Raw genomic sequence first — 17,680 nt, 5'->3', positions numbered from 1 at the left:
ACCAGACGGACTTTACGAGTTCAACGTTATGCCTTTCGGATTATGTAATGCACCTGCAACATTCGAGCGGTTCATGGATACAATCCTGCGTGGCCTCAAGTGGCAAATTTGTTTATGTTATCTGGACGACGTTGTAATTTTTGGCAAAACGTTTAGTGAGCACAACCGCCGTCTGGATATTGTGCTTGATTGCATGGAACGAGCTGGCCTTATCCTCAATTCCAAGAAATGTCATTTTGGGAACCGTGAAACAATTGTTCTTGGTCATTTAGTTGATAAAGAAGGTGTTCGACCAGATCCAAAGAAAATTGAAGCTGTCAAAAGTTTTACGGTGCCTCAATCAGTGAAAGAGCTGCAGAGTTTTTTAGGGCTCTGCTCGTACTTTCGACGCTTTATAGCTAGGTTTGCGGACATCGCTTACCCACTCACGTGTTTGCTGCATAAAGATGCACCGTTCAATTGGACCAGCGAATGTGACGCAGCTTTCCGGCATCTGAAATTTCTTTTGACCTCGGGCCCCATCCGACGCCACTTCTGCCCATCTGCACCAATTGAAGTGCACACTGATGCAAGTGGTATCGGTATCGGCGCTGTACTTATACAACGCCATGGTCACGATCAGCACGTGGTAGCATATGCCAGCCGTTCGTTGAGTAAGAGCGAAAGAAATTACACGGTTACTGAGCAAGAATGTCTCGCCGTTGTTTTCGCTGTACAGCGCTTCCGCTCCTATCTGTACGGGAATGCTTTCACCGTCGTGACCGACCACCACTCGCTTTGCTGGCTAGTGAGTCTTCGTGACCCCTGTGACCGGCTTGCTCGATGGGCTTTGCGCCTACAAGAATTTAATTTCACTGTTGTGCATAAAAGCGGCCGTAAACACTCAGATGCCGATTGTCTTTCCCGTTTGCCGCTTCTAACGACTGAGGACGACGCAGACAACTTTGATGAATACTTGTCGTCACTTTCACAAGCCTTCCCCGATCTTCAAGTTTTTCGAACTGAGCAACGCAAGGACCAAACATTAACCTCTTTGTATGATGCCGCTCAAGATTCTGTAAAGAATACTTTTTGCATTCGCGACGGTTTGCTTTATAAGAAGAATTTCGCTTCTGGAGGAGCACGCATGCTTCTTGTCGTACCCGAAAGCCTACGCATCACAGTTCTTGAAATGATGCACGACGACGCCACGTCTGGGCACTTGGGAGTGACACGCACACTCCACCGCACACAACAACGATTTTACTGGCCTAACATGCGTTCAACCATCCAGCACTATGTAGCCAGCTGTGTGCAATGCCAGCACTTTAAGCTGCCGACTTCAAGTCCACCGGGCAAATTGCGGCCAATCACACCTCCAACAGCCCCGTTTGAGCAAGTTGGCATTGACCTCCTTGGACCTTTCCCACGATCCTCTAAAGGAAATCGATGGATTCTTGTGTGCGTAGACCACTTAACCCGTTATTGTGAGACAGCCGCGATACCAGTTGCTACTGCGTCTGAAGTATCTAACTTCTTACTTCGATTCGTCATTCTTCGGCACGGCCCTCCTGCAGTTCTCATTAGCGACCGTGGACGTCAATTTACAGCGGACGTTGTTGAAGAACTTCTCCGCCTCAGCAGCTGCAGTTTTCGCCACTCCACGCCATATCATCCCCAAACGAACGGTGTGGTAGAACGCACTAACCGTACGCTCACCACCATGCTTGCCATGTACGTCGCTGCAGATCATAAGGACTGGGATGGCGTACTCCCGTTCATCACTCATGCGTACAACACCGCGCAACATGAGACAACTGGCTACAGCCCCTTTTACCTGCTCTATGCTCGCTCGCCTCGCTGCGGCCTTGACACCATGCTACCATTTTTCATCCACGATGAACCTTCTCTTGCGACCACACTCTGCAGAGCTGAAGAAGCTCGCCAGCTTGCCCGCGTTCGAATTTTATCTTCGCAAGAGCGTTCCAAGAACCGCTACGACGTCCAACACCAAGAAGTTTCTTATGTTCCTGGTGACATTGTGTGGTTGTGGACCCCTCTACGCAAGCGTGGTCTGTGTCAGAAACTGCTATCCCACTACACTGGACCATTTGTTGTGTTGGAGTGCATAAGTGACGTTAATTACGTTATAGCACGACTAACTGCTAGTGGTCGACGGTCACGCCAATCTCAGGTGGTGCATGTAGCCCGCCTCAAGAGATTCTATCCCAGACGGTCTGTTTAACTCGCCCGACGGGCATCGTCTGCGAGGAGGGAAATGTAACGTGCTTCCACAGAACCTCGACGGAAGAAGCAGAAGATGAAGGACTGACCCGCGGAGAAAGATGAAGAAAAAGAGAGAGCTGAAGGACGCTGCTAGGCTTCCTGCTTCCATCCTGCTTCGACCGGTCCCCTCTTTGAATAAACCCCCGTGCGTGCGAAGCACGTAACAATATATATATATATATATATATATATATATATATATATATATATATATATATATATATATATATATATATATATATATATATATATATATATATATATATATATATATATACACACACACCGCGAGGCGACACCTCCTCTTCCTCTACTTCATCGGAGCACAATCTGGTCGAGCGAGCGGCGACGGCAGCGGCGTAGACGGCGGCGGCATCTGTTGGAGCGCTGCTGCGGTGTTTCTAGGCAACGGCGGCTCAAGGCCAAGCCACGAGCACAGGGCTGAAGTGCGCGACGAGCCGAAATGGCTCGCTGGCTGGAGAGCTTTCGCTTTAAAAAGCCATTCGTTTCGTATTTATCAGTGCTCATGGTAAGCGTGTGGAGGGTCACCGGGAGGCGGCGGCAGATGGCGCCACGTTCCCGTCAACAACGCGCGCGCCTTGCTCGCAGTTGACCAATCAGCGCGTTCATAACGGCGGGCCATGGTAGGCGGTAAGCAGTAGCGGTACGCGCTATGCTAAATATATCAGTATCTTGTGCAGGCCGTCACTCCATCGCAGTATCTCGCGCCCGAGTTCGGATCCAGTTCGGATCGATAAGTCAGGGAACGTCACTGATCAGTGTTCTCTTCTGCGCCGTCGACGTGACGGTGAAGCATCCTTGGGTCAGCTGGGCGTTCACACGGTTGTTTGAACATTAGCCTTTAGTCTCAGCCGTCTCTTAGACAAATGTCTAAGAAAAAACAATTAAGAAACACACTATGAAAACGGCGCTACCAACATTGCCAAGAGCGAGTTACAGCGATTAGGCAACCATGGTACGCTAACTTCCGCGACGTGCTCATATAGGCTGTTCTGGTTCGTCCCGCCCCGCGTCGTCATTTGGGTGTGAAATGGGAATGAGCAGCCGCGCGAATATCGAGTTTATGGCAGCATTTTACTTGCTTGTATTTTTAAATCTATTCATTCAATAACTCCCGTTAATATGCATCGATTCCCGTAATTCTTTTTGTGTCAGCATCTGTGTGGCAAAGAATACATCTGAAGTATGGCCGGCATCCGTTCAAGCAATGTTTCGCAGTCCCTTTAAGGGTATCACGAGAAAGCGTCAGAGGTTAATTCCCATTTTTGCAAAAGGTCATTCTATACTTGGCATTCGTAGATCTTTGGGGGTGGTCATAGCCCTCATGTCGGGCTATGGAAGGTTTTCTCAGCGGTGGGACTTGCGCGACCCAGGTTGTTTTCGCCGAGCGACCAGTCACTAGTTTAACTGCCACCTACCAGTATGGGCAGATTGCTTAGTATTCGCTGGGTCACATGACCTAGGTGGCACAGTTGCCTCCTAGGTTGCTCTCTGGGAACCACCTCCCAGACCCATAGCCTTAATTTTTCGTTCACAACACCGGCGCCGACATCGCATTTTCTTGAGAAAGGGGCCTTTAACCCTGATCACGTTAAAAATGGTTCACCGCCTTTAAAGGGATCGTACGACTCGCGGTGTCATTAGAACCGGTCGCCCGCTCGTCGTCTCCCGGAGGCGGCCTCCTCTTTGAAACTCTCCCTCTCCCCTGTGCTGGGGGCGGCGGCGGGGCGCCGCACTGAAGAGGAGCGCCCTTGGGGTCATGAGCCCCTGACAGTGACGGTCAAGCGCTTTGACCCTCGCATTGTTCGGTCCCCTCGTCAGAACGGCGCCAAACGCGATGCGACCTTGCGACAAGCATCTCGTGAAAAGGGGTAAGCTCGTCAAGGAGGGTCGTAAATAAAAACGAGCAGACGGGCTGCACCGCGGAAGCGCCCCGCAGTAGTCCGATGACAGAGCTTATTGCGGAACAGCTTCAGTCAAGGGAAACAGAGGGTCAAAGGAAACCTCTTGCACGTGCGGGTACGATGTGTGGTTGCTTGTTTGTTTTTTTCTTCTGAGGGAGAGAGTTTGAATCATACTGTGGAAGTATGGGGGGTGGCACGTAAACCTGGTGGGCCACTCGTTTCGAGGGTCCATTCCCGAAATCTATTTTCTTATAGCGATTTTGATGCTCTTTTCTTGCTGTGTATTTTAGGGAGAGCGTTTTGAACCTTGCCGAAACTGGAAGGCGTGCCATGCAGTTTGTAAACCCATCATGAGTTATTTCGGTGTGATTGGGTGATGCAAGGAATGGGCTGGGCCTTTAGGTCTTTAAAACCAGTGCCCGGAGCCCTGGAAAATGTTCTGGGCTAAGGTCAGATGTAATGCATCTTCGGCTATGCCGAGTAGGGGCCTCCCCTAGTGTTAGCCAGTTCCACCTTTTTGTTCTTTAACCTTTTTACCGTTTTCAATTTGTCTCAATATATCAAAGTGCTTGCAATGTAAACATTTCGTATAATACAGTCAATTCATACTCCCCTTAACGCCTGCATTCTGAGTCGTCGCAATACCGTCTTCGACGGAGCACCCCTGGTGCGGAAAAGAAGTCTGCGGTCATCTAACAAAGCAACCGTCTCGGGCGGTTGGCACCTCTGGTGCGGAGAAGAAGCAATTCAAAGAACTTAGTAAGGTCTGCAGCAAAGGAAGAGACCTTACGACGAAGAACGTTTAGTGGCGCAGTCGACAAGGATCCTGCCGCTATCGGAAGACAGCGCAGGAGGAAAACCAAAAGACAAGGAAGGCGCGACGGTGCCGGAACAGCCAGCCAACGACAGTTCGGGAAGGCCAGGTGCAGGAGCGAGCAGCAGCGTTCAAGAAAGGACCTGCGGAGAGACGGCGGCAAGGGCCAAGGCAGCGGACCAGCGACGCAAGGCAGCTGGCCGGGAAAACAGAGCAGCGACCGGACCGCTACCGAGCACAACCGAGACGGCAGCAGCGGGCTCGACGCCATCGGCAACACGGAGGAGACCTGGCGTCTGTCATCAAAGAATGAGCCTTCTCGTTTCGTGTTGGCGCGAGCGTTGCTATCCAGACAAGCTTGAGTGAGGTGTATGGATACGCGCTTCGCCCATTTAAACCCCGATAAGCAAAAAGGAAGGGGGATGAGCGACGCAGAAGACGCCGGGATTGTCGGAAGTGGGGCGAGAAATACAGGGACACCGGAGATGCCACAGGTCGAGCAGAGGAACGAGAAAGTGCCGGACGAGGTTCTGGTGTTACGAGAGAGGTGTCGGCTGGCCGAGCTGGAACTGCGGCTTGCTCAGCAGGGACAGCGAGGAGGCGCTGGAGAGAGCTCCAAGATCGGAGAGAGGCATGGCAACCACAGCGAGTTGCGGCACTACACAAAATTGCTTGCGGGAATACTGCCCAAATTTCCGAGCGACGCAGAAGTGCCAGTACGGTTTCAGGCGGCGGAGAACGCACTAAATACGTACGAAGTGCCAAAAGATCGGTGGGGTCAAATTGTTTTCCCGCTTGTTCCAGACAAGGTGCAATTTCTGTCAACCCGCTTAGAGCCAGCACAGCACAGGGATTACGAGGCCGTGAAGAAAGCGGTGCTCGAGGAGCTTAAACTCTCTGCGCGAGAGTACCTCAGCAGGTTTCAGGGCGCCAGGAAACAGAGCACTGAAGGATGGAGAGCGTACACGACGCGACTCCACAGTTACTTGCGCTTCTATTTAGATGCGCGCAGTGTCAGCACCTTCGAACAGCTGTTAGAGCTGTTAGTAGCGGACCAACTAAAAAACAATCTTTCTGAAGCAGCATTAAAGTACGTTATGCTGCAGGAAGGGAACGGGTGGCGGAAGGCCACCGAACTGGCCGCAATACTGCAAACCTTCGAGGACGCAGAGGGGAAAAACAGCGCCGACAAGAGGCCAGAGCAGAAAAGAACGGACGCTAAGGAAATGCCTAGATACCCTCCAGGGAGGCGGCCACAGGCACCGCAGGCAAGGTCACAACCTAGAGGTTGCTTCTCCTACGGAGCAACGGGGCACCAAAGAGCGAATTGCCCGCACGCGAAAAACGGGACGCCGCAAACGCTTAACGAAAGTCGGAACGGCCTCTCGGCCCGCGTTGCAATACGGGAGGACTCAGCGGCACACCAGCACGAGCTAATTACGCTGACGTGTCAGGATGGATAGATTGAGGCTATTCTAGACACTGGAACCGACGTAACAATAGTTCGAGAGAGCGTAGTGCCGCCGGAACTGGTCAAGCCGCACGGAACGATCAATCTCATCTCCGCATTCGGGAAGAAGATACAGGCGAAGCTAGCAATCCTGCCCCTTACGTTAAAGCGAGACACCGGAGTCTTCGCAGACATTCGCGGGGCCGTGCCGGTATTATGCGCATTGAAAGACAGGCTGGTGTCCCAGGCCAATTGTTTGCTTTCGGAGGAAGCCTGGGAGTCGCTCAAGCAAGAAGGGGAGATGCGAGGGATCGTCACCGGCAGAGAGAAGCAGGGCGAGAACTACACGCCGCTAGAAAAAGAGGATTATCCGGGGCCCCCATAAGAAGCGGTAGTGACAGAGGGGAAGAAAGAGGCCGTGGTCGCCCAGGTAACAATGCATAGCGAGGGTGACGAGAGCACGAGCTCGGACGGCGGCGACGTGGAAGCCCCCATGGTAGAAAACAGAAGCGCGTCGGAAATATTCCGGGAGAACCAGAGGAGTGACGCGACGTTACAGGGGGCATGGAAGGACTCCAGAGCAGAAAAGAAAGGCATGACAGTGGTAGACGGGATCCTGTACCACAAAGATAATCTCCTGGGCCAGACAGTGATGCAGTTGGTGTCGCCAGAATGCCGCCGCGGAGAAGTACTACAGTTGGCGCACGAGTCAAATTGGGGAGGGCATCCGGGCTTCAGGAAAACCAAATCCAGAATTAAAATAAGCTTTTATTGGCCGGGTATGGAGGACGAAGTCAGGCGGTATTGTAATAGCTGTCATAATTGCCAAACGAGATCGGATCTGCGTCGAGCAGACAGCGTGCCCATAGAGCAGTTGGTGAGGCCACGGTATCCGTTCCAGCGGGTGAACGCCGACATCATCGGACCCCTGGAACCAGCCTCGGGTAGTGGCCACAGGTACGCACTATGTGTCATTGACCTGTGCACGCGCTGGCCGGAGGTTGTGTGTCTACGTTCACTCAGTGCTAAAGCAACCTGCGACGCCCTCCTCACGGTGTTCAGTAGGACAGTCATCCCAGAGGTTGTATCGTCGGACTGTGGAGCAAATGTTACCGCGGAACTCACCCAGGAGTTTTTAGGAAAGCTGGGGTGCTCCCCTCGGTTTTCGACACCGGGTCACCCGGGAAGTAATGGGGCGGTAGAATGCTGGAACAAGACGTTTAAAAACATGCTCTGCCATGTTATTCAGAAAGAGGGGAGGAACTGGGACAAGTTTGCACCTTATTTGCTGTGGGCATACAGAGAACTGCCTCATGATACGACGGGGGTGGCGCCTTTTGAGATGCTTTATGGAAGGCAGCCAACCGGCCCGCTTAGCATACTAAAGAATACCTGGACAGGAGAGAGTGAGTCTCCGGTAAGTTTGGGGCCTTCGCCAGCTCAGTACATGCTAGACCTGAAGGAATGCCTAGAACGAGCGGCTGAAGTCGCAAAAGCCGTAAGCCTGAGGCAGCAAAATGCGTACGCCACGCAATTCAACGGGCGAGCGACGGCCAAAGATTTTGGGGAAGGAGAGACAGTCTTAATATTCGACGAACAGCGCCCAGGCAAGATGTTCCCGAAATGGAAGGGGCCTGGCAGCGTAGTTGAAAGGTACCGAGACCACTTTTATTACGTGCAAATACCGGACGGCGGAAGGAAACTAGTTCATGCAAGCAAAATGCGGCCCTATATGAGCAGGGTAATGAATGTGGGCGTAATGTTCGAGGGAGACAGCGCGTTCGGAGAGGTTGAGTACGCGCCCAGACGGTCAGCAGCGCGGTCAGCGGAGGGTCGTTTGCCACGAGACCCGGTGGCCCATTTGTCAAAGCATGAGCGAGACCAAATCCTGGGAGCGTTCACGGAACACGAGGGGCTTTTCAGTGACCGGCCGGGAGGGGCATCGGTAAAGGAACACGAAATTGTGCTGCAGGAGGGGTTTACACCTAAGGGTCCCCACCCTTATCGAGTGCCTGCGAGCCTAACGGCCGAAGTTGGAAAGCAGGTAGACGAACTGCTGGCGTTGGGTTTAATCTTTCCTTGCGAAAGCCCGTATGTGCACCCGCTTGTTTGCGTGCCTAAGAAGGACGGCACTGTCAGGATGTGCGTAGATTTCCGCAGGCTGAACGCTGGGACTGTAGCTCACGCCTACCCGATGGCACTGCAGCAGGAGCTGATAATGAAAGTAGGGAGAGCGAAATATATTACCTTGCTGGACCTTCGGAGGGGGTATTGGCAGGTTCCGCTAGCTCCATCGGCTCAGCTGCTTACCGCTTTCACCTGTCACCGGGGTCAGTTCGCGTGGAATGTAATGCCGTTCGGGCTCAAAAACGCCGCGCAGACCTACCAGAGGGTTTTGAACGGGCTGTTGCTCCCACACTCGGACCACTGTTGCGCGTACCTTGATGATATTGCCGTGTTTAACGAGACGCTTGAAGCGCATGTGCACATCTTAGAGAGGTGTTCAAGACGCTTGAACAGGTAAATCTCAAGGTAAAGCTGGAAAAGTGCCAAATAGCACGAAAGTACTTTCGGTACTTAGGGCACATTGTTGGTTCAGGGCAGCATGCACCCGACCCAGAGAAGCTAGCAGCGATAAGGGGGTTGAAGGCACCGGCAACGAAACGGGAACTCCGCAGCGCGCTATGACTGTGCGGGTATTACCGCAGCTACGTACTAAATTATGCCGAGGTGGCGCGGCCGCTCACAGAGCTTACCGAGAAAAGGATTCCGAATAAGATCCCATGGTCGGAAAAAGCTGAAAGTGCGTTTCAACAGCTCAAGGCGGCGCTCTGCGAAGCGGTAGCCTTGGCTACTCCGGACCCCAGTCGACCATACTCGCTGCACACAGACGCGTCTGCGTTTGCCGCGCGAGCCTGCCTTTCACAACGAGCCGAGAACGGCTCGGAACGGCCGATTGCATTTGCGAGCCACAAGTTCTCCCCTGCGCAGACCCGCTGGTCTACCATAGAAAGGGAAAGCATTTGCAGTGATTTGGGGACTCAATAAGTTCGATAACTGGCCCTTCGGGGCCCCTGTCACTGTTGTCTCTGACCATAATCCCCTTGCGTACCTTACACTTAGCACACCTCACGGCGCGAAGCTGACACGCTGGGCGCTAGCGCTCCAGTGGTACAACGTGGTGGTGCAACACCGGAAGGGTAGCGAACACGCCAACGCTGACGCCTTGTCACGCGTGAGTAATGATTGCTGGGATCTGGACAGCGGCGCTCCGCTGGCAGCGGAGCGGGAAGGGGCTCCCCTTGCCACTTCTATGTGACAGCCACGAGATTGAACTCTGTGCGCGAATGTGTGTTGGGCAGAGTGCGTGCGTGGTTGTAGGTGGACTGGACGTAGCCTAGCAACTTGGACTCCGTTTGAGGGCGCCCAGCAAGCATGCCACCATGTGTATTTGAGTGTGCATGTTTTTTTTCTCTTCCTTTTTGTTACCTGGATATTCATGTTGTTCGGTCCCAGCGAACGGCGAGGGGCCTCTTTGCTGACAAAACCAACCCCCCCCCCCCCCTCCGGCTGGCGGTTTCGGGGCTGTTTACGATCCCTTCTTGGGTTATGCTTTTACAGGTGCCACTTGGGCCCCTGGTAAAATCTTGGGAAGGGCCTGTAAAGGGATCGTACGACTCGCGGTGTCATTGGAACCGGTCGCCCGCTCGTCGTCTCCCTAATGGCGCGTTCACACTTGGACATGCGGCGGCGGGAGCGATCGGAATCCGCTTCCGCGGCAGAGATTCCGCTGAAATACCCAGCGGAAAGGCCGATCGGTCCAGGACCGAATTCTGCCGCCGGAAAAAAAATCCGCCAAATCTCGTCAGCCAATAGGAAGACGAGTACCCACGGCGACAAACATGGTGGCGCCCTTCGATGCAGGACGCCTCGCTTCGGACTGGATTCGTCGCAGTTACTGCATTTTTCAGCACGTTCACAGGCCATAAAAGAGTCAGCGGTTTTTCGCTTTGTCTTATCTCGCCCATAACAAAAGGTTTGAGCGGTAAATTTGCTTTATTTTTTATTTCGGGTGACGATTCTTCCCCTTTTAGGCATAAGAGGGGCGTCGAGTTATTCACAACAATGGTTCCTGTCCTAACCACCAGATGGCACCACTAGGCATTTAAAAAGTGAGAATGTTAGAAATGTCGTAATGTCCGACAAAATAGCTGCATTTAGCGTACGCAAGCGTGCATAAGGTTTTGGTATGTAGACAGCATCGATTAACCTCTTGCCACATCTGTGTACGCCGTGAGCAGACGGCACACAGACGATGAGCGGCGATGCGGTGGCCGGGAAGTGTGAACGAGGCAGCATTTCGGCGGCCGCGGATTCCGCTTCCTCTCGCCGCCAATTGTCCAAGTGTGAACGCGCCATGAGGCGGCCTCCTCTTTGAAATTCTCCCCCTCCCCTGCGGTGGCGGGTGGCGGCGGGGCGCCGCACTGAAGAGGAGCGCCCTTGGGGTCATGAGCCCCTGACAGTGACGGTCAAGCGCTTTGACCCTCGCATTGTTCGGTCCCCTCGTCAGAACGGCGCCAAACGCGATGCGACCTTGCGACAAGCATCTCGTGAAAAGGGGTAAGCTCGTCAAGGAGGGTCGTAAATAAAAACGAGCAGACGGGCTGCACCGCGGAAGCGCCCCGCAGTAGTCCGATGACAGAGCTTATTGCGGAACAGCTTCAGTCAAGGGAAACAGAGGGTCAAAGGAAACCTCTTGCACGTGCGGGTACGATGTGTGGTTGCTTGTTTTTTTTTTATTCTGAAGGAGAGAGTTCGAATTATACTGTGGAAGTATGGGGGGTGGCACGTAAACCTGGTGGGCCACTCGTTTCGGGCGTCCATTCGCGAAATCTCAGTGGTTAGGGCGCTCGACTACTGATCCGGAGTTCCCGGGTTCGAACCCGACCGCGGCGGCTGCGTTTTTATGGAGGAAAAACGCTAAGGCGCCCGTGTGCTGTGCGATGTCAGTGCACGTTAAAGATCCCCAGGTGGTCGAAATTATTCCGTAGCCCTCCACTACGGCACCTCTTCTTCCTTTCTACTTTCACTCCCTCCTTTATCCCTTCCCTCACGGCGCGGTTCAGGTGTCCAACGATATATGAGACAGATACTGCGCCATTTCCTTTCCCCAAAAAACCAATTATAGCGATTTTGATGCTCTTTTCCTGCTGTGCATTTTAGGGAGAGGGTTTTGAACCTTGCTGAAACTGGAAGGCGTGCCATGCAGTTTGTAAACCAATCATGAGTTCGTTTGTTGTGATTGGGTGATGCAAGGGATGGGCTGGGTCTTTAGGTCTTTAAAACCAGGGCCCGGAGCCCTGGAAAATGTTCTGAGCTAAGGTTAGATGTAATGCATCTTCGGCTATGCCGAGTTGGGGCCTCCCCTAGTGTTAGCCAGTTCCACCTTTTTGTTCTTTAACCTTTTTACCGTTTTCAATTTGTCCAGTGCATAACAAAGTGCTTGCAATGTAAACATTTCGTATAATACAGTCAATTCATACTCCCCCTAACGCCTGCATTCTGAGTCGTCGCAATACCGTCTACGACGGAGCACCCCTGGTGCGGGAAAGAAGTCTGCGGTCATCCAACAAAGCAACCGTCTAGAGTGGTTGGCACCTATGGTGGGGAGAAGAAGCAACTCAAACAGCCTAGTAAGGTCTGCAGCAAATGAAGAGACCTTACTACGAAGAACGTTTAGTCCGCCGAACCTTTAACCCCCTTAAGCTACTCCGATCCTCTATAATATTTTCAATCCTTAGCGGAAACCTCGTGTCTGGTAACGAGTCTAATAAGAAAATCTGAGGTAATGAATTGAAAAAATTATGTCTATAATTTATGTAAATATAAAAACTGAACCTACAACATAAATCTTTGAACAAAATTGCCATCAACAATATATTCCCGCCACTTCCCCTCCAGTTTGGCGTGCGCTGCTACCATCGTACAAATGGAAGCAGAAACAAACTTTGAATCGGCAAGATATAAATATTTTGGAAGCTTCGCCGCGGCCGAAATTATTTAAATTGATTCCTTCTCCTCCACTTGAGTCACGTGAACGATTATTATTTCAACAGAGGGAGGCAAGCCATTCCTAATTCTAAACTTGTTGCTGTTTGTAGATATTAATTTTAAGACCAATATGAGCCCCTGTTTTTGTTTCCGCTTTGTTCTTCTATTATCAGCGTACTTTTCTTCTTTGACTGCTTTCGTCATATACATCGAACAAAGCGCACTGGCAACTCTTGCTGTTTAATACAGATAAATAGCATAATACCGCACTGCATCCGCTGCTTAATACAGCACAGGTTGTTTGCTGATTACTTTGGGCAAAAAAGATTAAAACTCCGAATCAAGGATAATTCGCTTCGTGTATGACCTCGAATAAAAGCATCTTTTATGGCGTGGAGAGCAAAAGCGCGATCTGGACTGTTTTCTCACTGCACTGATTTGACATACACTTAAGGTGTTTAAGGTAGAAACAAAACACAAATACGTTAAGAAAGATACCTGCGTTCTGTAATTACAAAAGAAAGAGGCTGAAAGTTTTTACAGCGTATAACAGCGTCAGCAAATGCACGGACAAACGCCTATGCAACCCAATTGACACTGCAGTCGCGTAGCTTGCGGGCTTCAAGTTTTGAGTTCCTGAATGTTGCGTTTGTCGTCTTGCTGGCATATGCCTTGTGCAAGGGCAATATTATTTAACTTTATTTTTAATCTGCACTTATTTTGTACAAACATGGCCACTCCTTATTACCTTTGGAGGCTACAGTGTGTAATCTATCAGTAAATAATCATATCCGCCTTCAGCTACATACGAAAAAATTGGCAGTGGCTTAGCTCCGCTATGCCAGGATATACGTAGCGGGAGGTACGTTTCTCTGGCTGAGTATGTTGTTCTGGTAATTTCAAACGCAAAGTGTCATACATTGGATTACTCACTGGTGTCAAGTCCTTTTGGTTCCACAGTCTGTCGCACACACTACAAATGTGTCCAAACGGATTGTTCACAAAGTCTGATTCAATTGTCCGGGTCGCATATGTACTTTCGGAAACTCGAATGGTGTGATCAATCATACGACAGGCGTTCACATACTCTTCAGTTGGTTCCCGTTGACTGACGCCTTCCATAGGCTCCATGTCGGCGGCTATGCGGCGTCTAATACGCTCGGCAGTCTGGCGTCTCCGTTTGGCAAGGCGTTCCTCTCTCTGTTCTGGTGTCTCCGCTGCCCTCTTCGCCTTATGACGCTCATTCTCTGTTTGTTGAGTAGCCAACTGCTAGGCGACAACCTCAGCATCGGAAGAGTAACTGACCCAAGTGCCAGCTGCAGCATCACTTAAATTTATTTGCTAGTCTAGTAACAATTAAATAAACCCCTACTCCTCTCCTGGAGGCCTGCGGGCCGTGCCGGAGAGGGTAGGTAGGGGGGTCGGTTCAAACATTAAAATTGATTCTGAATCGGAATCTGATTTATTGTTCTTTTGTCCATACCGCCGTTTAGCAGCGGCTGGACTCTCTTTCTGTGCATCCATATCAAACGTTGCGACACAGCCGCCGATTTCATCTCCCCCTTTTATACGCAATGCTGCGCATGAGGCGACGCGTGGCTCGGGTGATAGAGCGCCGTGCGGCGAGGCGGTGGTGACGAACGCGGCGCAGCTGTGGGGTCTCTCCGGTTACGGTAGTATCGGCGCATGCGCACAACTGCTCATCCGCGTGACGTCACATTCACCTTCGACGGTGGAGCGGGCGTGCGACCGCAGCGACGGCGGCGACGAAGCGCGCGGCGCACCCACTGCTCCTCTCCGGTTGCCACGGTAACGGCGCATGCGCACAACTGTCCTCTCGCATGTACCGCGAGATGCTCGACTGGTAGCCAAGTCTAACTCCGGCTAGAAAAATTTGGGTGATCCTTCAGGTTTGATCATGATTCTTTTGAAGGCATCACAGACGTTTAGTGCCACAGGAATAATTATTCGCGAATTTTTTAACGGGCTTCTATTACCCAAGGCTGCACTGACCATGCACAGGCGACAGAGTTGATTAGGTTGGCAATTTTGATATTGTGCTTAAACAGTTAGTCAAGAAAACCACTAAATGGCCTCTAGCCAGTTGTTGGTCAGCTGGCAGCGAAAACAAGTCGGGACACTTTAGCCCTGCCTTAATAGTGTGACGCGATAGCCTATAGGGCTATCGCGTCATAAAGGAGGGATATAGAGAAGAAAAGAACAAAGAGGTACCTTATTGCCGGAATAATTTCGACCACATGAGGATCTTTAACGTGCTCGAATATATTCCACAGCCCTCCACTGGGAGTCCTCATAGCACTTCTTGCGCAGTTGTGCAGGGGTTAAGCGATGCACCACTTCCCCGGGGATGGCAAGTGGTGCCACCGGTGGGCCTTGTGCGACATAGGTTGCTCCTCCCGAGCCACCGATCAATAATTTAAGTGCCACCTGCCACGGTGGGCATTCTGCTCAAAAACCAGTGAGCAGGTTTTGATGCCGCCGCAAGGTCACATGACCTAAGTTGCCCGCCTGGATCCTAAGTAGCTTCTCAGGGGAATGAGAATTAAAAATTGGTTTTCAGGAAAGGAAATGGCGCAGTAACTGTCTCACATATCTCGGCGGACACCCGAACCACGCCAGAAGGAAAGGGAGGAAGATTAAGCGAAAGAAAGGAAGAAAGAGGTGCCGTAGTGGAGGTCTCCGGAATAATTTTGACGGTGGTGGTGAAAGTCTTTTATTGGCTTGAAAAGAGTATTTACAGGGAGGTATGATTGGACCAACCCTTAAGGGGCCGGCCCTCACAAACACTAGGTGGGGTCCCTAGTACGGGACCCCAGTGGTGTCAGCCGCTGCCCGGGCACGCTCAACCAAGGCCTTTTGAGCCTGTCGGTCAGAGCAGCCGAGCAGGGTCGCCTCCCAGTCCTACCCTGATATTGCGGAGGATTAATAATATTGTGGAGGATGACTTCGAGTGCATCCTCGTCTTGCTTCCGCAGGTGGAGGTACGGAGTCGAATATAGAATTCGACTGATTACAAATGCATGCGCCAGCCGCAAGGCATCCTTGCATCGCAACCCCCCGCGCTTGTTAGAAACCCGGCGGGCCATGCGTCCCACCTGGTCCCCCAGCTTACAGAGTTTGGTCAATGTCGTTTCTGACCGTTTGTGTTGATGTATAAAGAGCCACAGTACCCGGACTTCGACATTTTCAGGGATTGGACCTGTCTCAAGAGACAATGCAATTTTGGCTGTGCACTTTGGTGAAGGGCGTATGTGCACAAATTCACACTTTTGGGGGGAGCATTGGAGGCAGCAGAAGCGAGCATAACGGTCCACTATGGTCGCCGCCTGCTACAGGTTGTCCTCAATGTATCCGAGGGAGCCCTGCGTTGCCCACAGGGTGATGTCATTGGCCTAAAGCGCATGCTGCACACCGGCGACAGCACCCAGCTGGGCCGGCAGTTGCATCATAGCCAGATTGAACAACAGGGGAGAGAGCACCGCGCCCTGAGGGGTACCCCTGGTTTCTAAAAGAAAAGGACCATGTTTCTTCTCCTGGATTCGATTGTACAGTTGCATGTCGGTCAAAAATTGACGAATGTATTGGAAAGCGTTTCTGCCGCAGTTAGTTGGAGGGAGGTGGGTGAGAATGATCTCGTGGGTAACGTTGTCGAATACTCCCTTCAAATCCAAGGCGAGTACGACCTTGCCATTGTGGGGGCATTCGACTTGGTCGAGGACGGCCCGATTGAGTAGTAGCAAGACATCCTGAGCAGATCTCTGTGGGCAAAACCCGAACATGGTGTCAGCGCTGAGCTACAGCCCCTGGTAACTGTCTCGGAGGCAGCCTCACTTTCACCTCTCACCCCTAAATCTGAGCTTGGCAGGACAACCTCGGTTTAGGCGCTGCCCCTTCCAAATCGGTTTCCCCCATTACGATTGCTCAATGGAACTGTCGGGGACTCCGGTCCCGTTCCAAGCGGGCCGACCTCCGGCTTTTCCTTTCAACCTTTGAACCTTTGTCTGCCGTGGTTGGTCTCCAAGAGCCAGGAAGAGGCGCCACAATAACAAATTACACGACGTTCCAGCAGGACCCCTTGACTTGTCTATGCATCAATAGAAATTATACAGCCAACCAGGTCGACTTAAACCTGCAACTTCAATACTCCTTAGTAATAGTGACCCTCCTCCCACTACGCAAGCAGGACCCACCGTTACACATACGCAACGTATACTGCACTCCAGAATTGCCGAATGTAACATTCGCGGACCTCTTTAGCCGCGCGCTAAGAGTTGCGGGTCGGGACCCCCTCTTGATTGTGGGTGATTTCAACGCTCCCGGTCGGGCATGTGGCTACCGCCGTGAAGAGAAGCGGGGACGCAGGTTGGCGGAGCTTGCGTCAACGCTGGGCCTCACTCTCCACACTGTCCCAGTCCACCCAACTCGTATAGGCAACACCGTGACTCGGGATACGTGTCCTGACTCGACCTTCACCCGCAACATTCAGTATGCAGACTGGGTCAACACCGGGGAAATTTTTTAACCCTCGGCAGCGACCACTGCCTCCTCAACACAACGATTAGGGCCTGTCCTTTCTCGCAACCCACAACACAGGCTCGACTACCAGATTAGACCAAGTTCAGGCAAAATTATAACACTGCGACACCCATACATGAGCAAGGCTACCAATCTTAGTCCCAGCAATTGGCCTCTAGCCTTCGCTCTTCCGAAACTCAAGTTCAGCTCTCAGAGGCGGTCTCGGATGTGGATAACCACCTCCTCCACCTCTGGGAGGCCAGGCATTGCCTTATCCGTCGATGGCGCCGGCAAAAGCACAACCGGAAACTTAAAGCTCGCATCGCGAAGATCACCCAGCGAGCGGCTGAGTATTCGGCCTAACTCGCCGACTCCAACTGGGTGGCCCGATGCAATACAAACGCGCGGCAGATGTCTAGCCGGAACACCTGGCGACTCTTTCGCGCCCTAATTGACCCAACGCAAACACGCACGGAAACTCAAAAACACTTCCAAAGAGCAATACACAGCCTTCAGGGCAGCGCAACTCAGTTGGCGCACAAGCTCCGGGACCAGTACTTGTGCACCACCCGGGACTCCCGCGGGCCGGCGTACTCTTATGCAGGCTCTGAGAACGTTGAGCTGGATCAACCGTTACAG

The 17,680-nt window shown here is 52.0% G+C and overlaps 1 protein-coding gene across 1 annotated transcript in view; it reads left to right on the top strand.

Annotated features, from left to right (window-relative positions):
* The window catches only part of LOC144109675 (uncharacterized), a 56,846-nt gene extending 40,811 nt beyond the window's left edge, over positions 1-16,035 (top strand). Inside the window, exons 4-5 of the mRNA XM_077642477.1 lie at positions 15,317-15,507; positions 15,862-16,035. Of these exons, the coding sequence (XP_077498603.1) occupies positions 15,317-15,507; positions 15,862-16,035 (365 nt within the window). The remainder of the gene's footprint in view (positions 1-15,316; positions 15,508-15,861) is intronic.
* The last annotated feature ends 1,645 nt before the right edge of the window (positions 16,036-17,680 follow it).

The sequence above is a fragment of the Amblyomma americanum genome, chromosome 11, assembly GCF_052857255.1.
Source record: "Amblyomma americanum isolate KBUSLIRL-KWMA chromosome 11, ASM5285725v1, whole genome shotgun sequence".
Taxonomy (NCBI): Eukaryota; Metazoa; Arthropoda; class Arachnida; order Ixodida; family Ixodidae; genus Amblyomma; species Amblyomma americanum.
Note: the sequence above shows the minus strand (reverse complement) of the source record. Positions and strands in the feature narration are given on the sequence as shown.